Source organism: Mya arenaria, chromosome 13 (genome assembly GCF_026914265.1).
Source record: "Mya arenaria isolate MELC-2E11 chromosome 13, ASM2691426v1".
Lineage (NCBI taxonomy): Eukaryota > Metazoa > Mollusca > Bivalvia > Myida > Myidae > Mya > Mya arenaria.
This window is the reverse complement of record NC_069134.1, coordinates 63,939,387-63,965,456: the sequence shown is the minus strand read 5'-3', so window position 1 is coordinate 63,965,456 and position 26,070 is coordinate 63,939,387. Positions and strand designations below refer to the sequence as shown.

At 35.5% G+C, this 26,070-nt stretch overlaps 1 protein-coding gene across 1 annotated transcript in view; it reads right to left on the bottom strand.

The window, feature by feature from the left end:
- The window catches only part of LOC128213970 (laminin subunit alpha-like), a 63,491-nt gene that overhangs the window by 30,193 nt on the left and 7,228 nt on the right, over positions 1–26,070 (bottom strand). The window contains exons 6-36 of the mRNA XM_052920109.1: positions 25,604–25,910; positions 25,022–25,197; positions 23,818–23,955; positions 22,631–22,906; positions 22,258–22,395; positions 21,615–21,791; positions 21,150–21,308; positions 20,522–20,621; positions 17,359–17,515; positions 16,598–16,867; positions 16,195–16,289; positions 15,393–15,558; positions 14,736–14,890; positions 13,227–13,341; positions 12,920–13,002; positions 12,453–12,597; positions 11,287–11,416; positions 10,706–10,854; positions 10,205–10,320; positions 9,759–9,967; positions 7,745–7,875; positions 6,236–6,306; positions 5,157–5,301; positions 4,438–4,578; positions 3,575–3,730; positions 3,021–3,212; positions 2,521–2,639; positions 2,112–2,334; positions 1,729–1,847; positions 1,277–1,363; positions 324–535 (exon numbers count right to left, since the gene is read on the bottom strand). Coding sequence (XP_052776069.1) covers positions 324–535; positions 1,277–1,363; positions 1,729–1,847; positions 2,112–2,334; positions 2,521–2,639; positions 3,021–3,212; positions 3,575–3,730; positions 4,438–4,578; positions 5,157–5,301; positions 6,236–6,306; positions 7,745–7,875; positions 9,759–9,967; positions 10,205–10,320; positions 10,706–10,854; positions 11,287–11,416; positions 12,453–12,597; positions 12,920–13,002; positions 13,227–13,341; positions 14,736–14,890; positions 15,393–15,558; positions 16,195–16,289; positions 16,598–16,867; positions 17,359–17,515; positions 20,522–20,621; positions 21,150–21,308; positions 21,615–21,791; positions 22,258–22,395; positions 22,631–22,906; positions 23,818–23,955; positions 25,022–25,197; positions 25,604–25,910 — 4,857 coding nt within the window. The remainder of the gene's footprint in view (positions 1–323; positions 536–1,276; positions 1,364–1,728; positions 1,848–2,111; positions 2,335–2,520; positions 2,640–3,020; positions 3,213–3,574; positions 3,731–4,437; positions 4,579–5,156; positions 5,302–6,235; positions 6,307–7,744; positions 7,876–9,758; positions 9,968–10,204; positions 10,321–10,705; positions 10,855–11,286; positions 11,417–12,452; positions 12,598–12,919; positions 13,003–13,226; positions 13,342–14,735; positions 14,891–15,392; positions 15,559–16,194; positions 16,290–16,597; positions 16,868–17,358; positions 17,516–20,521; positions 20,622–21,149; positions 21,309–21,614; positions 21,792–22,257; positions 22,396–22,630; positions 22,907–23,817; positions 23,956–25,021; positions 25,198–25,603; positions 25,911–26,070) is intronic.

Here is a 26,070-nt window from a genome sequence, read left to right as displayed (position 1 = left end):
CATGGGATAACCATACTTAATCATAATCCACTGTAATGAATTAACAAATTAAATCGATAATATGAAGCAAAATTTTTTATCATTATTAAGTTAAGCACTGCTAGGCTTTTGACTATATAGAAAATTGTTTGTTTCAGTGTAAGATCGAAATATATTTCAACATGTGAGCACCAAAAGCTATATTTCAAGAGTGGCAAAGCCATGAGTAAAATATTTACTTGTGGTGTGCACGAGGCAAAATGATATTGTGATCTTTCACTGAAACAAACATTTTTTTCTTCATTTAAATTTGTTAGGCAATCATTAAGTAAATATGAACATACCAGCACAATCCTTTTCCGAAATGGCATCGCCATACCACCAGTCTTGACACCGCTCACACTGTGGTCCTGTGGTGTTGTTTTCGCACCGCAGACACTCGCCAGTAAGGTGATCGCAGGAATATGGGTCCCGTCTGTCGATGTTTCCGCTACACTGACAAAGCTCGCATGTTTCACCGATCGTCATTGGATTACCATAGTGACCAGGCCCACATCTGCAATGATCATGATTTCTTTGCTTTACTTCACTCGTTTTTTGGGGATAGTGGATGAATATCTTTTTAACATATTAATTCCAAATACGGACATTATCTGGACAATAAAAGCAACATATAAAGACAAGAGCCAACATCAAGGAAAATGTAGCATTACTTGTGTTTCTCTGAAGAATCTCCTTTGTGTTCATTTATGTTTTTGTAATTTAACCAAAACTATAATACAAGGATTGTCCAACAGGATGTTACAACAATAAACATATTGGTGGCGATATGTGCGTGGAAAAGGCAGTACCAGTAGAAAATACACTTGTCCCCCATAGTGAACTCAAACCAAACACACGTATACTCAATAAATATCCTACAAAGAAATCTGACTGGACAGTCTGAGTAGATCTCTGTCTACGTGTACAAACTGTAAATGGATTTCAGCTATTCATTTTTAAAGAAATTTGATTTATTTTATCTCATTGTCATATTATTTTGTTTAAATCCTTTAAATAAATTAATGTTTCATATCATAAAGTTAATAAAAAATGAAAATAAAACATAATTTAACATTCTGAATGTGGTTCGTGGATTTTGATCATCATAACATGATAACTGCGAGCAAAGGGAAGTAACTAATGTGTTGAGTGTAGCACAATGAATGAACTCATGCATTTCTATGAGGAATTAGTGGTGACCACTGTGGTATTCGAAACAACCTTAGGATGACCTTTACGAAAATAATCAACTTACCTTTCACATCTGTCTCCAGTATAGCCATCAAAGCACTCACATCGCTGTAGGATGTTATCACTGCTCACTCGACACTGATCAGCAAAACTGTGAACAAAAATCTCTGTTTTATAAAAGATTGTTACAAATTGAATACAAAATTAGTTTGCAATCTTTTGCTTCAGTTTAAAACTGTATAGACATATATGTTCATGAAAGATTTGAGACTGGATTATTTCCAGATTCAAAGATATATTCCAATCTATTTAATAAATCATAACATAAGATAGCATCACATCATAACATATATATATAATAAATGATCAAAACATAACTAGGAGTTTTTTAGTTGACCATCACTTTACATATTTGCATTCAGCCGCAATACTACTAAAGTGGACAACCACATGACAACTATGACAATTCTTTTTGTCATTAAGGACAAGCAAAAACGAAGGCCCTAAAACACATACTTGTTTGAATCAACCTGTAGAGGACAGCCACAGATGGAACATCCTGATCTGTATGGGTCATCATAGTAACCAGGCAAACACTGCTCACAGTGGTCTCCCATGGTGTTGTCATGGCAATCCTGTAAGAGAATACCCAAAAATGTGAGAAATGGAAAATCTATACACGGGTAGTCATAGTTATCAGGCAAATACTGCTCACAGTGGTCTCAAATAGTGTTGTCAAGGAAATCCTAAAAGGGCATGCCGAAAAATGTGACAAGTGTCTATCTATGGGTCATCATAGTAACCAGACAAACATTATAAGCAGTGATCTGAAGCTGAAACTGAAGAAATACAGTTCAGAATTCCACCTTAAAAACATACAACAGTTGGTTTCAACTCACAATGCACACTCCTGTGCTCAGGTCACAACTATCCGCATGTCCATTACAGTCACATGGCACACATGTCCCGAGGAAAGGATAGTTGCGCGCTCGGTAGTACCCATCCGCACAGTCCTCACATGAGGCGCCGCTGTAGCCCCGAGGACACTGACACTGCTCCACGGATATGGCACGCTCTCCGGTTCCATTTTCACTTGCGACATCAAGCTCCACCTCCATCAGTCTGAAAGTGATTAATAACTATTGATAAAGATTTCAAATAATCGTATGTAGATAAAATGTCTTTTTTAGCAACATGGTTCAGATTTTGGAAAACATATATAAATCTTCTTCATTTTTATCAATTAATGGAACATAATAAACACTTATCTCTAACATCTTATTCATGTGCAAATCATTAGAGTCGCACCTTATTTCATCAACAAGACTGTAATACGAGCCCCGAATGTGCATGGCTCCGAGATTCTCCAGGATCATCATGAATGCCTCACGGTCAACAGGCTTGCCATCGGGGTACCGGAAATTGTACTGAAACACAGTAATGTTAATATATCAGTCTATTCCATTAAAATCAGTGATACTGTCAAACAATGCTGAAATTGCATCATTAGAATCTCAGATAATATTAAGCGTTCCCAACATGCCGGATTTAAAAATAATAATTCACAATAAACAAAACAAAACAAAAAATCAATAAAAATTGCTAGATATTTGAAAAAGTTGTAAAATTGGTTTGATATAATAAATATTTGGCTCAATTGTGTGAATACTTTCAAACAGAGTCTTGACATAATATCTCAAAAATAAAAATAATTCTTGAAATTCAACAAACTAATAATTTCACAGAAATTGAATATATTATAAAGCAAGGTAATTAAAAAATAAGGTTCATTATTTTCATGCTCTTACCTCATATAACTGCACAGACATCTGTGTTGAAGAACTATCGTACGGCTGAATGACCGCAGTATGTTCCACACGATCACCATGGTTACCAACAAGTACAAGGTCAGGTTCTATCAGGGCTTCTGTAGCTATGGTTTCATTCCTTGGCAACACAAATATCAATGTGTATTGGAGGAATCCTCCGTAGCTCAACACCTACAAGCAAAACCTCATTAAATTCAATAGCCTGTATCCATAAATATCTAAAAATAAATGAAATTTATAAACCACGAAATATTATGCCAATGAATACAAATCAAATTATTTCACAGTATTTCCTCAAACAATAGATGAAACTAAAAAGTGATAAAAAGATTTAGCCTTCAAACTATCTCAGGTTGAAAATGTTTTAAACAACAAATATGCTCCATTTCACACTCATGAGGAAAACGGTGAACAAATTTAAAAAAAAATAAAGATAAAAACTGACTTATCAATCAACATTTTTCACCAAAAAGTAGGAAAAAGCAGAAACAAATGAGATCCCTGCAAACACACGTTAGATCACAAATATGTACCTTATTTCCGAGATATGATTCAGGTGCCATCCAGTACATGGACATATTTGTCTGGTCAATCTTATCCAAAGCCTCCAGAACTGCAATTGTGGTGCGTGATTCGTACACTTCACCATCCAGGGTGTTTGTCACTCCCCAACCAAGCATGTCCATGTGCTGTAAAATTGTCGTTAATTCAGTTATTAAAATTATTATTTTACACATATATTAATGGTAGATTCAATTGTAAGCATTTTATTCTCCTTTGAAAGCAATGACAATTCCTGTTGCACTCTCACAGGTTAAAAGTTTTGACAACTTTTTTATTTTTTGTCTTGGAACGAGCCAATTTTTGTGAAAATCTTTGGAAACCATGATATAAGACTGCTGACAAAAATTAGATCACAGATTTTTTATTTAAGTTCAAAAATTGATGTTTTATGCATGTTTCTTAAACCGTTAGTAACGTTTTAAGCTATAAAACATTAATTTTCAAACATATGAATAATATAAAATATGAAAATCTGCGATCTGATCTTTTGTCAGCAATCTTTAATCATTGGTTTGCAGATATTTACGCAAAAATGAGCTCTTTCCAAGACAAAAAAAAATAATAAGTTGTAAAAATGGTATATCTGTGAGAGTGCAGCTTTAAACCTGCTTTTTAAACTTATTTCAATTCCTCACCTTAAAGCAATGACTCAACATGTGCACATATAAATAGAAGCAGATATTAAGTTTTTGCATTAAGGTGATGATCATGTAAGTTCACAAAAACAATTCTTCCATTGGTACATGCATGTTCTTGTCCAAATAGTCAAAAATCGCAACATTGCTAAATTTCCCACATAATAATTCAGTACATTAAAACAAAATGCACTCACAGGCTCCCAGTAGAGGTCAGACTCTCGGCAGTTGGCAGTGTTACCAAAGCAGAAACATGAAGAACAGCCGAGTGGATTGGTCGGCTCCAAGTTGTAGGTATTCAGGCCGCAAGTATCACAACGGGGTCCAATTACATTGTCCTGCATAGATAAAACATAATGAAAATATTCATAACATTTTGAAAATCAATTATGTGGAATAAAACTGTAATTGATGTTATTACTTAAAACAACCGCTTTTTAAAAATTCAATTTTTCGTGACTGACAATATTTGGTGGCAAGACAGAATGTTATGTTTTCCTTGGTATGGTCAAGTTGAAGTCAATAATCATATCATGACAAACCTTATTTGTTTACATTGTTCACAAGTATTTTGATAACATATGAATTGTGTGGGACTACTTTCAATGGTCTGCAAAATGTCTGCCATTTCCATCAAAGGTCATTATAGATAAACATGCAAAATGCTGATGTTTTCATGATTTATCGGAACTAACATCATGTCAGTTTCTATACCGTACACATTCTGTTTACACAAATTACCTACCTGATATATTACTACAAACTAAAATGTCTATAAATTTTCATATACATTTAATAACATGTACATATGCCAATAATACTCAATTTATTTCCACCCACTAATGATAATAACTAGTATCCACTGAGCAATCTTTCAAACAACAAGCCTATTTTTCCACAAAATTCAAAATCTTACCTTACAAATGCAAGCCCCATTTGCGGGGTCACATATTTCGTCCATAGTACCGTCATAGTCACAGTCACACTCCTGACAGTAAGGGAAACTGTAGAATCCCGCAATACAGTAGTCACACTTGCGACCTCCAATACCGGGCCTGCATCTGAAATACGGAGAAGAGAGGCTTAATTATATTGATGCTTTTTGTCTCAAATACATGTCTTTTTCATACAACACTGTGGCAGTATAAACATTACAATTTAATGGGGAGTTCTCTGTTATGGCCGGTTGAATACTGTAACAGGAGCGATTCAGAGCAAATGCTAATGCCTGGCTGTTGGGTTTTTCAGTCAAAAATTGAGCATCACTTAATGCTAAATTAGCTTACTTACCTATATTGTCCACTGTCTTGTTCACAGTTCTTTTCTCCATCCGTAATACTCTGGGTCTGATTTCTCGAAACTTCTTACGTCAGTTATAACATGATTAAGCTAGGCTCACTATTTTTTTTCTTCTATAATTTGTGAAATATTTACTTTTTTGGACGTATTTTGACTGTTTATTAAAGATATCTGTCAGAATATCACGACAACTTAGTTTTATTTATCAAAATCATGTTTAAGTAAGAAATTTTGCTAAAAAAATAAGCTACTTAAGTCTGTTTTAAGCTTAATAAGTTTTGAGAAATCAGGGCCTCACTGTAACATAGACATCACTGTTATATCTTATTTCCTTAGCTAGCTTAGCTTAATTACCTGGCCCCAATTTCTTCTTAAGCTTAATATGCTAAAGTCGCTTATTTCAATTAGACAAAATACATACTGAGAACGGATTTTGATAAATGAAAAATGGTTTATTCTGATAATCATACAGATTATTCCTACATAATTTCTAAAAATTCTTGAAGAAGTAAATATAACACATTTTATAGAACAACAAAAATAGTGATATAAGCTTAATTCTATTATAACGGACGTAAGAATGTTTGAGAAATTGGGGCCTGCACCATCCACAGTTCATATCTCTGTCCATAACACTCTGGCTGTTACATTGACAAGTATTGTTATATCTTAACTCATCAAGCTTAGGTAAATTACCTGCACTGTCCACTGTCCTGTTCACAGTTCATATCTCCATCCATAACACCATTGCTGTTACATTGACATTCCTGTAATATTCATAAATCCATTTAAGCATACTTTTTATACGAGTCCAATCCTCTGTTCAACTTCAAATATCCATTTAAACATACTATATGGTTAATACACCTTTATGAGGTCGTTACCATCTGCAAAGGCCGCAAAATGGTTTACAGCCAAGTGCGGAGCACGAGGGTCGCAAACTATTTTGAGAGCCTTTGCAGATGGTAACAACCGAAAAAAGGTGTATTATCGCTATTATTGCATACAATACACTCCATGAGAAATGTTTGTGTTTAAAAAAAGCTGTTAAATGTCAAAAAAAATGCAAAAACAGTTAGTTCAAAATAACCTCCATAACAGGTGCTTGTGTGACGTCATGAGTGATGTCATTGAAAAAGTTTTACATTAAGCTCGATTAGGGCCGCAACATAACTCAGCAGTTGCATTTTTGTTTCGACGCCATTTTTTGCAGTGCTCATCCGTTTGGAAAGTGTTGTTGTTTTTTTAATTGACTGGATTACTGGGATTATTTACACACAATACCTATTGGGTAATCAATTAATTACCGATATAGTCCTACCTTAACCTTTACTGTTTTGACAACTAATTTAAGCCTGAAAATTTTGTTAACATGTTCTTGATAAAATGTACAGCATCTTCAGCATCAGAGAAAAAAATATTTGAAATTTCTTTGTTTATTGCATACGATGTAATTGATGCATGTCCATGTAAGTCGTTTTTTCTGAATGAAATCGACAGAAATAACTAAAGTTCGGAGGAGTTGAAAAGCAAACAAATAGTCAAAACAACTACAGAAAGTACTATCTAGTAAACACACATCAGCTTGCCAGGTAAAGACAACTCAAAAGAAAATATGTAAGTTAATTGCGGTTTATTTAGTTTGTTTATTTTTGTATACAGCTATATATGCTGAATTTGTTTTTTTACAAAAGTTGGCATCGTTGACCGACTTTCGGTCAGATACCAGGTCGCTCAGCTGCCATTGCTATGCATAAAAGCGCTTATGTAAAACAAAAAGCCGGTCATTAATGGCACGTGAATTTACTGAATAATGCAAGTTTTCTACCGATAACGCCTGTTTTTTTGCGTTTTAACACACCACAATAACGGACCGAAAACACACATTTTATGCAATAGTAAGAGTCAACATCCACTTGCGAGAAAAGTATATCTAGTTTTATTTCCACAGCAAGAAATATTAATATGAAATTACATAGCATGATTTTAAGTTCTCTTAAAGACTTCATTAATGACAAGCTTTTCATTTAAGCGATTACAAACTATACATCATTGACTTGACTTTTGTTTTTGCACGATTGAATTTACTCAAGAAGACGCACATTCAAAACCTTGGATATATTGACTCGCATAATACTTCAAGAAAACATATACTCCAGTTTTTTATTATTTTATTACAAATTAGTTGAAGCTAGTCTATTGTACCTGACATCCAATGAGGGTGTCATATCCATAGGTCTCAGGTTCGCAGACATCACATTTCTCTCCTGTGACACGTGGCGGACAGATACACTGACCCGTTAACTGTTCACACAGGCCAAATGGGCAGTTACAAGCTGAAATAACAACAAAAAGAACAGTTAGACTTTAAAATGGTTAAAAGTCTCACAGCAATCACCTAGCCCCAATTTCTCGAAACTTCTTAAGCTTAACAGGCTAAAGTCGCTTATTTCAATTAGCCAAAATACATACAAATAATGAATTTTGATAAATGAAAAATGGTTTCTTTTAATTAGCATACAGATTTTCTTATATAATTTCTAAATAGAAGTAAATATAACGCATATTATAGAACAACAAAAATAGTGAGTCTAGCTTAATCCTGTTATAAGGGACTTAAGAAGTTTCGAGAAATTGGGGCCAGCATTGTAAGCCAGATTTCTGAGCCTTGCTACACATGTATGGTAAGCCAGTTTCTGGGCCTTGCTACACATGTATGGTAAGCCAGATATCTGAGCCTTGCTACTCCTGTATGGTAAGCCAGATTTCTGAGCCTTGCTACACATGTATGGTAAGCCAGATATCTGGGCCTTGCTACTCATGTATGGTAAGCCAGTTTCTGGGCCTTGCTACACATGTATGGTAAGCCAGATATCTGAGCCTTGCTACTCCTGCATGGTAAGCCAGATTTCTGAGCCTTGCTACTCCTGTATGGTAAGCCAGATTTCTGAGCCTTGCTACACATGTATGGTAAGCCAGATATCTAAGCCTTGCTACACATGTATGGTAAGCCAGATATCTGAGCCTTGCTACTCCTGTATGGTAAGCCAGATGTCTGAGCCTTGCTACTCCTGTATGGTAAGCCAGTTTCTGGGCTTTGCTACACATGTATGGTAAGCCAGTTTCTGGGCCTTGCTACACATGTATGGTAAGCCAGATATCTGAGCCTTGCTACTCCTGTATGGTAAGCCAGATTTCTGAGCCTTGCTACACATGTATGGTAAGCCAGTTTCTGGGCCTTGCTACACATGTATGGTAAGCCAGATATCTGAGCCTTGCTACTCCTGTATGGTAAGCCAGATTTCTGAGCCTTGCTACTCCTGTATGGTAAGCCAGATTTCTGAACCTTGCTACACATGTATGGTAAGCCAGATATCTGAGCCTTGCTACTCCTATATGGTAAGCCAGATATCTGAGCCTCGCTACACATGTATGATAAGCCAGATATCTGGGCCTCGCTACTCCTGTATGGTAAGCCAGATATCTGAGCCTTGCTATTCCTGTATGGTAAGCCAGATATCTGAGCCTTGCTACTCCTGTATGGTAAGCCAAATTTCTGAGCCTTGCTACTCCTGTATGGTAAGCCAGATTTCTGAGCCTTGCTACTCCTGTATGGTAAGCCAGTTTCTGGGCCTTGCTACTCCTGTATGGTAAGTCAGATTTCTGAGCCTTGCTACTCCTGTATGGTAAGCAAGATTTCTGAGCCTTGCTACACATGTATGGTAAGCCAGATTTCTGGGCCTGGCTACTCCTATATGGTAAGCCATATTTCTGAGCCTTGCTACTCCTGTATGGTAAGCCAGATTTCTGAGCCTTGCTACTCCTGTATGGTAAGCCAGATTTCTGAGCCTTGCTACTCCTGTATGGTAAGCCAGATTTCTGAGCCTTGCTACTCCTGTATGGTAAGCCAGATATCTGGGTCTTGCTACACATGTATGGTAAGCCAGATATCTGGGCCTTGCTACACATGTATTAGTTTAAACATTATATATTTTACAACGATTGTGAAGAATGTTGTCATAACTTATTTTAAGTCCCTCAAAAGTGTCCGGCTTGGTGACCACTTACCACACACACATGTGCCCAGGCAGGGAATCAAACTCGGTCACCTTGGTGAGAAGTGAGTGGGCAAACCACTGCGCTAATCTGATAACCTATGTACAAAGTGTCGTGTGAATACCCCAAATAGTTTTTGAGATGAGCTTAACATAATACTTACGCTGACATCTGGGGAATCCGTAATATCCCACCCGGCAAGTGGAGCAGGTTCTACCAATCACATTTGGTCTACACGGGCACTGCCCACCATTGGCGTCACATTGGAAACTCAGGGAGCCATCAATATCACATTCACACTCGAGGGCCCCGTTGTTAAACTCAGTTGTCAAGGAAAACAGGCTCTTCTCGCAGAAGTCACTTATAGGGGTCCTAAGGACAGAAGAACATGAACATTAAATAATACCACGCCTTGTAATAAATCCATGTCAAATGGATAGCTAAATTAACTATTTCTTTAGGTAAGATTAGTATAAGAAGTTAAGAAACCAATAGCATTAAAAGTGGATACATGCACATAATATTTGTTCATGTACATTTTCTTTAATAGGTATGACCATATGAATTTGGAGAAAAATAAACAAATAATACGACAGTCAAAGGGTGTACCTGATTTTGTAGCCTTCATCCAGACATGTGTCAATGAAATTCCTTGAGTTGTCCACAGGCAAAATCAAGATGTCGGTCGGGCTGTATTTCTCTGATGGGATGATCAACAAGTAGTCCTGCAGTATATAAATATTTATTATCAAACAATTGGTCCTGGAGTGTAGGAATATCTATTTCAACAAGTAGTCCTCCAGTGTATGCATATTCATTTCAGTTCAGTTCCCCAGTGTAGGATTGTTTATTCTAACAAATATTCCTATTATGAGCTACTAAGAACAGTATTTTTAATAAGCACAATTTTAGTTTTTGAAATTTTTTAGGTGCTCCAAACCAGTGTTCAATATGCCTGACTACCTCAGAATAAAACAATCCATTAATGATAACAACCAAAGTTATCTCTAACAAAGAACCCACTATTCATCTGAATATTTTGCTAAATGTATCAAGCATATTCATGGTTGTCAAAGTGATGCATTTCATGTAAAAACTAAGTCAACTAACCAGCCATATTTGCTGACCGCTGGTGTTGTTGAAGACAATCTTGACGTTAGTATCTTGCAGGTTCAGCACACCAGTGTAGGCAGTCTCGTCAAAGAAGATCACATCTCGACATCCTTGTTCACTTGGGCAGAATCGTGGCGTGAAAGTTCCTGATTGTAGATAGAGTTAATGTTAAGCAGTATAAAAACTTGGTATCTTTTCAAATGGTTTGTAGTCAAATTCTGATCATAATTCACAAGGAAGTACTTTTTCCTAACATCAAAGTTCCTGAGAAATTCCACTGTTCTTGTCTCGTTTTATTTTACAAATAAGCAAAAAATGTCCGCCTCAAACAATTTACAAAATAGTTCATTTCACATTATTTTTTTTATTGTTTATTCTTTTGTGTAATCATTAAAGGATTTAGGGCCCAAAGTTGAAAACCTTGATTTGGAAAGAAACAAATTTTCTCAGAATAAACTTAACAATAATTATATGTCAAAAACTTTTTTTAGCTCGGAAAAAAGACTAAGGGCTAAAATCCTGTGTTATGACCTTTCTACAAAGTCCTCATCATTTTATAAATCACAATCTGTTCCTACCTTTGTATTCCTGACCATTGGCAAACATGGTGATTTGTATTTCCTGTCCGTCCGAGTAAGGCAGGTAGTAGTGAACAATGAACTTGTTTGGTCCGGGGTTCCTTGCCTGGCCCAACAGGACAATCAGGTTCTGAAAACAATGAAAAATTGTTGCCATTCAAATAATACTGTGAGTGCCAGATAACTTGCATGAATAATAGTATACACTATAAACACAGTCTAGCTTTATTCATGAAGGAGAAATAATTGTGACTGTTCATGAAGGAGAAACTATTGTGAACTTCATGAAGGAGAAATAATCGTGACTGTTCATGAAGGAGAAACTATTATGAACTTCATGAAGGAGAAATAATCGTGACTGTTCATGAAGGAGAAACTATTGTGAACTTCATGAAGGAGAAATAATCGTGACTGTTCATGAAGGAGAAACTATTGTGAACTTCATGAAGGAGAAATAATCGTGACTCTTCATGAAGGAGAAACTATTGTGAACTTCATGAAGGAGAAATAATCGTGACTGTTCATGAAGGAGAAACTATTGTGAACTTCATGAAGGAGAAATAATCGTGACTCTTCATGAAGGAGAAACTATTGTGAACTTCATGAAGGAGAAACAATTGTGAACTTCTAAGAAGGAGAAACCATTAAAAATTGTTATGAAGGAGAAACTATTGAGACTTTCAAGGAAGGAGGAACTATTATGAATTCTCATGAAGGAAAAACTATTGCGACTTTCAAGGAAGGAGGAACTATTATGAATTCTCATGAAGGAGAAACTATTGTGACTTTCAAGGAAGGAGGAACTATTACGAATTCTCATGAAGGAGAAACTATTGTGACTTTCAAGGAAGGAGGAACTATTACAAAATCTCATGAAGGAGAATCTATTGTGAGATTTCACGGAGGAGAAACTGTTGTGAATTTTTATGAAGAAGGAAATCAGATTTCAATATGTCTGCCATAATACTTGTATGGCAAATTATTATAGTAATATATAGCTTTACAATTCTCATAAAAAAAAAAATTATTACATTAGTTAAAAGCAAAAATATAATAGTAATAGATTTACAAAACATTACCAGATAGCTATTTAACTGGATATGTTGTCAATTTCAGTGTCAGTCATATCAGCACAATATATGATATATCTTATAATGACTAATTACCTGAGTTCTATTCAACTGGATGAGTCCAATATCTGTGTCGGACACACCTGGCGGATACACATCGGTGATAAGATGATCATTGGGCAACTCCTCAAAGTCGATTCTCACAGAGCCGACCGGTGTGGCATAACGAGACTGCACACACCTGGAAGAAAATATGTCATTTGTTTATCAAATGCTTTTATAAATATTAGGCCAGAAACATTGTGTCAGGTCTTATTAAGACTTTATTTAACTGTAAAACCCATTACCAGTATATTCTAGCTTTGCTTAAATTACGCAGAGCTCAAAGCTGAATAACATGGGCCTGAGCTTGTTAATAACAATACTATAAATTAATGTATGTATTGCTGTTATTAGCTCTAAACTTATCTAAATCTTAATTAAACAACAATATGGTAGCATGTGCAACTTTTGTGAATACCATAATTAAATCTTAGATTTTTAGGGCAAGACAATTTTCTTACTCTCCGTTGATGCGTATACAGACGATGCTCGGGCGGATGTAGCCCATGGACCAGACCGAGTATGGAATGGCCACTATTGACTCCTGGAAACACGAAATAAGTCAAGTTAGATGTGCATGCATGATGACTGTTATATTTCTATGACAATAAAACACATGCATATTAAATGTTAGTATTATTTATGCAAATTATAATCTAAAATTTATAATCAGATCTTTGCAATTAATTAATTCAATTTAAAAAATTATGTTATGTACATTTCAATAAATACCATACATATCATTATACAGCTTCATATCAAACTTACAATGGCTGCATATACATTCTCATCCCCAAGCACGCCAATATGTATAACCCCCTCTTCAAAATCAAAAATGGCTTCCATCTCGTCATAGCCAAGCAACACTTGACGACACAATGAGCTGGAAAAGAGCATCGAAAAGATTTATATATAAATTTTGTTTATTCAACACACTGGGCTTAAAGTTGCATGACAACAGTCCTATAGGCTAGGACAAAACCTGAACTTGTTTTAAGGTATAAAATCTTCAATTTCTTAAAAGGCAAGGACAAAACCTGAACATGTTTTAAGGTATAAAATCTCCAATTTCTTAAAAGGCTAGGACAAAACCTGAACTTGTTTTAAGGTATAAAATCTTCAACTTCTTAAAAGGCTAGGACAAAACCTGAACTTGTTTTAAGGTCTAAAATCTTCAACTTCTTAAAAGGCTAGGACAAAACCTGAACTTGTTTTAAGGTATAAAATCTTCAACTTCTTAAAAGGCTAGGACAAAACCTGAACTTGTTTTAAGGTATAAAATCTTTAACTTCTTAAAAGGCAAGGACAAAACCTGAACTTGTTTTAAGGTATAAAATCTTCAACTTCTTAAAAGGCTAGGACAAAACCTGAACTTGTTTTAAGGTATAAAATCTTCAACTTCTTAAAAGGCTAGGACAAAACCTGAACATGTGTTTAAAGGTCTAAAATCTTTAACTTCTTAAAAGGCAAGGACAAAACCTGAACTTGTTTTAAGGTATAAAATCTTCAATTTCTTAAAAGGCTAGGACAAAACCTGAACTTGTTTTAAGGTATAAAATCTTCAACTTCTTAAAAGGCTAGGACAAAACCTGAACTTGTTTTAAGGTCTAAAATCTTCAACTTCTTAAAAGGCTAGGACAAAACCTGAACTTGTTTTAAGGTATAAAATCTTCAACTTCTTAAAAGGCAAGGACAAAACCTGAACTTGTTTTAAGGTATAAAATCTCCAAATTCTTAAAAGGCAAGGACAAAACCTGAACTTGTTTTAAGGTATAAAATCTTCAACTTCTTAAAAGGCTAGGACAAAACCTGAACTTGTTTTAAGGTATAAAATCTTCAACTTCTTAAAAGGCAAGGACAAAACCTGAACATGTGTTTAAAGGTCTAAAATCTTTAACTTCTTAAAAGGCAAGGACAAAACCTGAACTTGTTTTAAGGTATAAAATCTTCAATTTCTTAAAAGGCTAGGACAAAACCTGAACTTGTTTTAAGGTATAAAATCTTCAATTTCTTAAAAGGCTAGGACAAAACCTGAACTTGTTTTAAGGTATAAAATCTTCAACTTCTTAAAAGGCTAAGACAAAAACTCAACTTGTTTAAAGGTTTAAACTCTTCAACTTGTTAAAAAGCTTAAAGTCTAAAACTTGCTTAAAGGCTACAAGTAAACCTGAGCTTCTTTAAAGGCCGTTTAAAGTTGAAGGGTGTCTAGAAAATATAAACATATACATGTCCTGATAGTTTAACACCTTGGCAGATTAAAATAAGAACAAGCTTTACCTGTATTGGCACTTGTACAGTATGGCAGCTGCTTGGTCTCCAGTTGTGCTGATGTTGAACCCAACAGACTGTGTCCCATTGCCCTGAGAGTAATAGTTGAGCACAAGGACGTAGCGATCCTTCTTGGGAATGTTCAGGTCCAAGTTGAACGAGTCCTGTAATGAGAAGATATCGTCTGTGAACCATTCTTGTTTGAATGTTTCATTTCAAACAAACCTATCCAGCAGGAACAATACAATAATCTTTCTAAGACAGCCAGTGCAAAGCAGATTTTACAAAGAAATACATTTGTGGGTCCTTAATTATTATCATAAACATTTGTGGGTCCTTAATTATTATCATAAACATTTGTGGGTCCTTAATTATTATCATAAACATTTGTGGGTCCTTAATTATTATCATAAACATTTGTGGGTCCTTAATTATTATCATAAACATTTGTGGGTCCTTAATTATTATCTGACAAGAACTTTTCATAGATTGAACTATTTTTCTTGACTCGTTTTATCATTGTCACCTTCTTAAATCTGATATTTTGGCTGAATTTCAAATTTTTAAAATGTTTTTTTTTCAGAAGATAAATACCCCTCTAATGATGTTTAACATAGAGGCATTTACAGATATTGCAAGTATCTTGATCCACTATGGGGCACCCACCTGGCTAGGGTCAAGAATGGCCATGGTGTCCACATCAAGTTCATTGAGGATCTCTACCTCGGCAAACAGACGGACAGGAAGTTTGTCCTCCCCAGACCAGATGTAGCCGTCTTCCCCAAGTACCCGTGGGAAGTCAAGAACATCTGGGTATGCATAGTGATAGCACCTGCAATCATGTTCGAAATCACACATAAACAGGGTTTCGAACAGCTAATTGTTGTTGTAAATCCTGAAAAATAGCTGGGGGTCTGTTTCAGTATGACGGATTCATGCCCAAAGCAGGTCCACACGCTTTTACGCTTGTTTCCAAAGTCATTTATATTCATTTCAAGGAACTTCCTTATGTTTTTTATGCAAAACTTGATCTTTTTACAATTGTGCAATAGTCTGAATTTAAAAGCTTTCAATCCTGATTTGAGGATTAATCCTGAACTTTAGAACAAAAAGTAGAAGTAAACATAGTGTCGACACCAATAAGCATGTTTAACTGTGTTAGCACCTTTTAGGAATAAATAACACATAATGGCCAAGTTGCCAGCATCAAAAGCCAGGTAAGCAGGGTTTCAAATACCTAGTTGATCTGTTTTGGGGTTAGATCTTTTATTCAAAGGGTGGCTCGAAACTTTTATGGAGCTTCAAGTAAAGAAAAAAAGAATATTTTCTAGTACTTGAAGATGTGATTTTTAAGATTAGTTGACATGTAAAACTGATTATGTCCGTTGTAATAAAGTAGATACAGAACACCAATACTCTCCATTTTACCATCAAATTCAAAGTGCATTCAAGGCCTGCACAAACTTACGGTCCCTCATCATTTGGGGTGAGGCAAGGTCGGAACACGGTGTTCTGAAGAATGGTGGCCTCGTAGTACGCCTGGGGAATCAGGATCATGTAGTCCTGAAATCATTTCATATATGAATGTGAGCATCTTAAACCTTAAATTATGTTACTTCAGATAAAAAGCAATATTGAAAGTGATTAGATAAGGGTGCAGATTAAGGTGTTAACATGTTTTGAAAATGCCCACCTTGTCTCCAAAAAGAAAACACATCGACAAAATGAGTATAGAATATTGATAATAAATTAATCCCTTCATTGACTTGAAAAGTTAAAGACAATTCCTTTTCTTTACCACAAATTATTTAGTGGTAATGTTAAAATACATTTCTATTGTTTTCCCCTTAAAAATGAGTAACAGCACTCACCAAGAAGATGCTATTTTCAGTTTTAATCTGCACTGTCCACTCTCCCGGGTTGAGCACAAAGTTGTTCAGGCCCCCCAAGTTTCCAGCATCTGTGAATGCTGGCTGTTGACTTGGTGCGAACGCGATGTCAGAGGTCTGTTGTGTTTCTCGAGGAGATTTCGGGTTAAGGATGATCTCGCCATTTACAGATTGCTCATTGAGGTTAACATAATGGAACAAGAGGCGGTAAAGACTTGGCTTGTTGATCTTGATGTCGACCCAAACCTCTGGCTGTGAATGCAAGATAAATGTTTAGATTATTTGTACTGGTAATACTAACCCTTTAAAACACATGAGTGTTATAAAGGAGTAATTTCAAATCATTAACATTCAAGCTCAAGCCCAAAATTCTCAAAACACTTTTAACCTAACAAACTCATATCTCTTAAATTTTTCGCTACATTACTTATAAAGGTATTCGGGAAATTCTTTCGATTTAATATTTGAATATTCCATTACCAAAATGAAACTTATCGAAGTTCTAGTAAACTAAAATTATTCGCTGGGGCCTTTTTAACCTTCTTTGTCGTTTGACGTTATTATTTTCAAGATTCATTTTGGTAATAGAATATACAATGGAAGGATTTTTGAATACTAGAATATCATTTTTGCAATTCATTTGCATCGCTAGTTTTTACAAAGGAAGAATTACTGAGCAACATCAATTTTTAGGTAAGATCAGTTTAGGTTTATCTAACAACATTTTCTACATCCAGATGTACCTGTAGTCGAGACATGGTTGCGTAACCTCTCCACGAGAAGTTTGGGAAGATTCTCTCATCGTGTCCGTATCGAACCCCATATCCCTCAGGCACATATCCATCTTCTATCTCATATTTGAACTGGTCCAGAGACGGGATAAAGTGCTGCTGAAGTGGTCTGAAAGGGGCGGAAGTTAGTTTAATACCAAAAGTGTGACAATGGCTAATAGCAAAAATGCCTGTACTTTGTACTGGTGGTCCAGGGGGCCTAGTATGACTTCTTAGGTTCAAAGGGGTTGCACCTTTAAGGAAGATCACAGGGTTGAAGATTTTGACCATTTTTTGGTGTACCGTATTTTCTCGACTATAAGGCGATTCGCTTATAAGACGGCCCCCTAACTTTGCCCATGAAATCTGGTGCTTTTGGTTTCGACTCGCTTATAAGACGGGGTCAATTTTAAGCAAATCTAAAATGCTAAAATTCTTCCTAATGTGTAAAAATGTTCAAGCTCAACGGACAATTATCGACTTTCGCGGTAACTGTTTTTGTTTTACTCAAAGAAAATAGCGGTTAACTGTGAGCTCTCTATTTGGAGGTAGGTTAAAAATGAGTACATAAGTTTGCAGGACAGGTCGTTACTTATCGGAATTGTAATAATTCATCAATAACAACATATGTATGTTTTAGTTTTTTTTATTGAAGACACTAATGAAGTTCTTCGGCAAAATTAATGGCTTCAATAACATAACTGCGAAAAGCCGAGGCATGAATAGGTGTTTGTTTAGCAATAATGCTTTAGGCAATATTGTCCCTTGATTGGCGACGAACATAAAGGATTCATATTCGCATTGTCATTTGTTTGCTTAATCAAATTGACAGTTAGGTACCTACATCATATTAAGATTCCAATTTATTGATTTGATATATCTGTCAAACTAATTATACTGACACGCGCCATAAGAAAAAATGCAGATATAACGGTACACTGTGTGACGTCAGAGCACGCACGGTGAAGAGATTTCGTGTTGTTGTTTACTTAATTGCCCCATACTTGTATCAGCAGACGATATACTGGATAGACGAATATCCTATGTAAAATTTTACTGATTTTGACATGAATCTTTTTTTAATATTTTATCGACCCGCTTATAAGACGGGTCCCCTACTTTGGGGGTAAAAATCGGGACCCAATTTCCCCGTCTTATAGTCGAGAAAATACGGTAGCAGACAAAAAAATCCTGAAAATCCACTGAAGACTATGATCCATTGTTTTATTTATATTTGTGTAAGCGAATTTTCATTCCAATTGAATACAGTATAAAACATGACATAGCATGTAATTTGAGGATATAATAAGAAAGCAAGATTTTTATACTCCTTTAACATAACATTTACAAAAAATACGAAAAAAGCTTATTTAGAATGGATGAGTAGGTCAAGTCATCGAAATATAACCTATGAATGAACAAGGCAAAAGTGGAAATTAAGTTGTTGTTTTTTAACAAGGCCAAGAGGCAGTGATTACCGTAAATGACTGGGTATAAGACGATAGGGGGTATTAGACGCAGGGGAAAAAATATGTGAAAAATCCGAGAAAAAAACTTTTAATCTATGTTTTTGGTTAAAAGACGCATAGAAAAAATGTCAAAATCGTCCGGCATTTTCAGCCACCATGTTTGTTGACAGTGACAAAAAAAATTTTTTCGTGAAAATGGCGATGGTTATCTTTAAAACCATACTGTCGAGAATGAAAAGTTATGTTAAGCAAAAAATATTTTGACAGTGCCCAACTTTGCTTTTTTATAATTATGTAAGTTTGATTATTGTTTAATTCAATTTATTATTCAAAATAATATTGAATACCGTAATTCACAAGAGTTCGGACACCATAAATTAATTATTTTTTTTGCTCTCCGAATACATAGAAAATTATCATTTTTTACATTTTATTTACATGTTTGTTTAACCTGCCTTTTTTCTTCATGTTTGCTTTTTACCACTTATTAGTTTATCCGTAGTAATCAATGGTCATAAACTTATTTATTACGCCTATAAGTGTAAATCCTTCATCAAGTTAATTAAAACACCATTTTATACATGCACTGAACTGAATAAACACATTCTATCGGCTTCAGATCAAAAAGTCACACTGTGTGACGTCACATAACTTACAGTTATGCCCACGAGGATCTCGTGGAGAGCATGGACATTGCTATGCAGGATTAATGTATAACTGTACGATTATTGCTTCATATAGTCTATAAGTGTGGTACAAGTTTGAAAGCTTATTGGCAGATCGTTTTACAAACATGCCATGTCGATGTTTTCTTAATCCCTTGATTGCCCTTGTTGTTTGTTTAATCCTCAAATAAATATATCACACTTCCTTTTCAACAGGCAATAAATTGTTTAGGATGGGTAGTAACTAATTAAATTGTCACAGTGGTGTATACGGTTAGGTAATCTAGCCAGGCAGTGTAAAGATAAAAATCAATAATCTTCGTCTGTGAAACTTGGTAACTATGAAAGTTATGATTGATGTCCTTTGGGTGTCCGAAAATTAGGTACGCAAAATAAATTATTTTGGGAAATAATTATGGGTGTCCAAATATTTAGAGTGTCCGAACTCTTAGGTGAATTACGGTAACTTTAATCGAAAAATATTTTTGTTGAAATTATAAACGTCTTACGATATACCGTATCCCGATCTTCAACTGCCGTTTTAACCCGTATATACTCGATCAATATGACGCGAGTAACATCCCTTTCTACATAAATCTAAACAAACTCTTGGCTTGAAATTGACCTCAGAAAAAAAGTTCAAAAAATTGTTACTGGGTATTATACGCAGGCATTTTTTTGCATCAAAATCTGAGGGAAAAAAGTGCGTCTAATACCTAGTCATTTACGGTAGGAACTGTCTCAAGTCAGAGTATAGACTCATACTCAGAAAAGTCTTTTAGTAAATCACTAAGAAACATCTTTTTTTCATTCATTTTACAATTTTTTTTAAAAAAACTGAACAATTCCAAATCCTATTAAATTCAGAAAAGTTCATCATTGGTACTTGACTAGAAGGATAGGTACAATGAATGGAGATTTGCAGTGTTGCCACTTCATTCTGAACTCTAAATTAAGACTTGAGGCTGTTCATAATCATGACCCCTGATAATTGTTACATACTGGTCACATCTCTGGCCTTGTACTCTTGGTTTACACGGACACTGGCCCGTCACCCTGTTACAAATTGTTGAAGCTGACCCGCCAATATCACACTTGCACTCTGGAAAGAAATATGAAATTAAAAATTACACTATGGTACAGTTACTGATCAATATGCTTTAAATGTTTGTTTACTGACCAACATCACATTTTTCCAAACCACAATGTTATTCTGTCAAATGAATGCTATTCAGTGCTCTTCTTGGTTGAAATGTTTGGGAGAAGTGACTTCTCCCTCATGTCAAATAAGGGAAAATACAGGAGACTTTAAGGAGAAGTGATACTTATCATAACACCTCATACAAATACTGAGCCATACCACAAACCTCAATATATATGCACATTCACCTTTATTGCTTTTACTAGATGGAATGTTCATAAAATTATATATCATTTTTGGTTTAGTAAAAGAGTACTTGTCTACAGTCTCCTTTTTGCGATGTCACATAGTTTATCTACAAAAACATCTTAAATAAAACATTTGAAACAATCAGAATGGCCTTGTACATGTACTGTCCTTGATGAAAAATTCACTAAAACATGTACTGTCAAATTGTTATAGTAGATACCTTCTTAAGTAAACACTTACCCTGGCAACCAAAGAGATTTTCTCTGTCAAGGCTGTAGTAACCTTCGCGACACCGGTCACATACGCGGCCTGTAACGGACACCTTACACACGCACTGGCCAGTACCCATATCACACCGATTCATGCTCGCTATTGTTCCCACTGGTGAACAGCCACACTCTGTGATCAATAAAATTATATACTTTATTCAGAGAGATAGCTGAGGTGATCAAGGTACATGCTTACCAATTTAAGCATCAATCAAATTAATATGGCTTTTTTAAAGGTTGTTTTTAAACCATGTGTTTTTAGGGGAAATATCAATCAATGCAAGTTTTGAAAACTTTCTGAATAATAATGACAGACACAAAAAAAACATTTGCATTTGCATTAAAAATAAGTAAAGTTATTGATTTGCAACTTGTTAATTTATTGTCTAAGGTATATGGAAGTGCAACATCATTTCACCCTTGTATCATCCCTTACCTTCACAACCAAGTGGATTATTCCTGTTGAGGTTCCAGAATCTTTGTTTACACATGTCGCAGATACGCCCCACCACCCGCTCCTTACACTCGCACAGGCGCCCAATATTCACCTCACCACACCCGCCCAGGGGATAGCCGGGCACCTGACGGGCTCCATCAGGGTTGCAGTTACACTCTAAAAATTATTCAAATCATCTCAATTGCTTTGTTTATTTTGATATTTGGATTACAAAATAATGCAGAACAGCCCTAAATAATCTTCCTTGTGTCAATAGTCTTCATTGCCCATTATGAAATGATGCATAACAGTTTTGAATTATCTCCCTTTTTCTTAGCTTTTACATTTATATATTGTGCAGTTTACTTACCTTTCATCACTTGAAAAATGCTTTTCTGACATAATATGATAAGAAATTTAAGCCATCTACATGTACCGGTATTATAAACCATGAATAGCAAACAAATACATTCAACATGGTATAGCCTCATGTATTCATAAAATAAATAAGTACATTTGTTGAGTTTAGCAGGCAGCGCCAAAAAGTTACCTTTTTAGCCATGTTTAAACTTAAGATATATAAATGAAATGTATTCAAATATGCATACTTAAGAAGAAAAGACATCAAAGACAACCAATATACCTTCACAGTTGGGAAAGTTATAGAGGCCCTCCTTGCAGCGTTCACACATGAGGCCCTGGAAGTTGGAGAAACAGTCACACTGGCCGGTCTCCTGGTCACATGAAGCCCCTCTTGAGCCATACTGGTCACACTTACAGGCTGTAAAACAGTGGTGAAAATGGTTCTTATTTAGTGTGAAAGCTTCTTCCATAGACACATACCCAGCATATATACAAGGACATATAAAGTATAAAGGGAGAATGGAGCAGTTCATCTGAATTTAATGAAATAAAGTATTCTCTAACATAATGAGGTCAACAAAGGAAACATTTGCCTGTTTTCCTTTGTACTTTTTTCATGTTTGAAAAAAATATAATACAAAACCTATACTTACGGACACAATCTGGGTATCTGTAAAACCCGGGTGCACATCTCTCACAATTCTGCCCGGCATAGTTCCCGCGACAAGTACATTGGCCATTCCTGTCCTCACAAATGTTGCTTGTGGAACCCGGCTCCTGACACCCACATGGCATGCAGGATGGGTAAGCGTAATACCCGCGGGCGCACTGTTCACACTGGTCCCCATTGTATGTGGGCCCACAGAGACATTCACCTGTCACTTTGTCACATATATCAGGCTCCGTACCAGCAAGGTCACAGTTACATACTGGAACAAACAGTTACCCATTTAATCGAACAGTGATACATTAAAACACTTACAGTTGCAAAAAGAAAAAAACTACTACAAAGTATAAACTTACAATGAACCAAAATGTTTGTTGGTATGTTTACAATAAAATACTGAAACACAAAATGAGCATTGATGCTTAGGAATTAGGGATTGAGATCATTTTTTAGGTAGTAACTGAAACCAAGTGGTTGAGGAACATATTATCAAAAGGGAATTGCGGAGTGCAATCAAAATCTTCCAAAAATCCACAAGAGTTGAATATGACCTGGATCAAAACGCAGTAGGGTGGTGTTAGTAGTTTATACTCCGGGTCCCGGCGTGAGCACATTGAAGGGTCCCAGAGTGACAGTTCGACCACCGCACACCTATTCTGGGCAGAACCAGTACTAGGTGCTTTCACCTCTGCAAGGAACTGAAAACTTCTGTACATGCCATGGGCAGTGGTACAGTGCGAATGGTCGTAGAAAGGATTTCATAACCAATCACAACAGAAGTGACCTGGCCCGCCCGGGAATCGAACCCGGGTTGTCCGATTCAGAGTCCAACGCTCTACCGATTGAGCTAACCGGGCGGACTCAAAACGCAGTACTAATAACCCTCTTATTTTATACATGACTGGTTAAAATCAATTAAAAGACTTGTTAATCTATAATAGAATGCACTTTAATGATGAACTACATTGTTTTCTGACATCAATTTGACATTGTGCAATTGTACTTGTTATGTTCTTTGCTGTGTACCGGTATGTTTTTTTTAAAGAATAATGATGCTTTTGTTTTTTGTATCAATGCAATTTTGACTCTTAACTCAAAATGACATGTCTGTTTAATCATAGAATAAAAAGCAACATCTCAAATCTTAAACATAACTCCGAAGGTGAAACTTACATGCACAGTCAGGGAAGTTGAAGTATCCGTCCGCACACTCGGAGCAGTTACGACTGCCGTAGTTTGATCTGCATCGACACTGACCCTCTTCAACTGCGCAGTAATCATCGACTGAACCAATTTGGTCACAGCCACATGCTGAAAATATTGACAATTTTGAGCTAATGATTTAAGATTCATAGGAAAGCTAGATTAAATCAGAAAATGGTCACTTAATAGTCAGTGTTTAAAGTCTGAGTAAAAGTTTTACTCTATCTTAAATGATGGCAAAAATGGTACATATTCTCAAAAGACTAATAAATATAAGCATAGACTAAGTCTAAAAACGCCAAAAATGTGTTATTCTTTTTGGCAAAACTGCGGTACCGATAATTAGGCTTTCATAAACTAATCCCCTGTTGTAATTTCTGTGCTTGTTTTGGTGTTTAGATATCTTCATATACAGTATTCAATATCAAGACCTCAACTGTTTAGTGTTCTCAGTACGAACCAGCTGCTGGCCAAAATTTATGCTTAAAATGGCAAATTCAAATTTGGAAATCTGAATTTTAAAGCTGCACTCTCACAGATTGAACGTTTTGGCAACTTTAATATTTTTTGTCTTTACACAAGCCAATTTTTGCAAACAACCATGGAAACCAGTTATATAAGACTGCTGAAAAAAATCAGATCGCAGATTTTTATAAATAAGTTCAAAATTTGATATTTTATGCATTTTTCTTAAACCGTTAGTGACAGTTTAAGCCATTAAACATTAATTTTCGAATGGAAAAATGAAAATCTACGATTTGATTTTTTGTCAACAATCTTATATCATTGTTTGCATAATTATATTTACACAAAAATTTGCTATTTCCAAAAAAAAAATAAAAAAAGTTGTTAAAATGATCAATCTGTGAGAGTGCAGCTTTAAGAAGTTTCAGTAGGAGCTGGTGGGTTACTTTACTATTTGAGACAGTTCAACCAAATCTCATTTAGAACCCCGGCACATACTGTATTTTTTTCAGCTTTAGACACTTTTGTTTTATCATTTACCAATCATATTTATTAATACAGAACCAATTTGTGTCAATATTATCATATTAATGAGTACTGCCCATAACATGACATTTTGATTTTTGCTTAAATGTGTTAGATATACAATTTTTTTGGATGAAAAATGACATTCCATGAAAAGAAGAGCAATTTGAATTGGGCAACGTACATCCACACTCCGGAAAATCGTAGAAGCCGATCTGGCACATGTCGCACTTAATTCCGACGAAATTTTCTTTGCATGGACATTGACCGCCATTCACGTGGCACACTTCCCCTTCCGTCCCGTTAATGTCACAATCACATGGTATACAGTCTGGGTAACCATAGTAACCAACGGCACAGCTGCAAGTGGAATTGTATAAAATCACCATTAATTAATACTGTCTGTACATTACTACATTTTGTATAGACACTTTTGCTTACTTTATTTCCTGTATAACATCATTGTTCACTTTACATTTGCAATGTCTAAAACTGTAACAAGAATTTCTTTATTAGTATTTTGAAAAAGGCCTTTATACAGAAATGTCATTAAGGAGTTACCTTAAAGATTTATTTTTTTAGTTTATTGTCAAAATCATGAAATTATTTTGAAAGACAAATTTTTTGTCGTCACCCTCATCAATTATACCCTATTTGTTTGCATAAATCTCGAGATGTAATATCTGGTATAAATTAATTATCAAAGTGAAATTTTGTAGATTTCAACACAGATAGTTTGTAATTTTTTATATAAATATTCCCCAACCTGTCACAATTAAGTCCTGTGTACTCCTCGCGACAAAGACAGCGCCCAGTGTCATCTTCACACTCATCGAGATGGTAATGCAGGTCACACTGGCATCGCTCACACATGTCAAGGCGTGATCGCGGCACTCCGTATGGCTTGTAATATCCCGGCATGCACTTTTCACAGTTAACACCGGTTGAATTGTATGCGCAATTTTGACACACGCCTCCGCCACTATAGAAGCCATGAATGTCAATACTCAGGCCTTGGGCATCAACTTCTGGGTCATATTCACATTCAGTGGCTCTTCCGTAACATTCACAGGCTGGAGTGTAAAGAAAATTTAATAAGCTGAAATTATTGCGTTGTATTATTTTATTCATAAAGTAAAATATACAAAATTGCCCTTGTGCAATTAAAGCAAATTTACAGAGTGTATTATTTTATTGAATTCATTAGGTAATCTATACAAAATTAGAAAAATT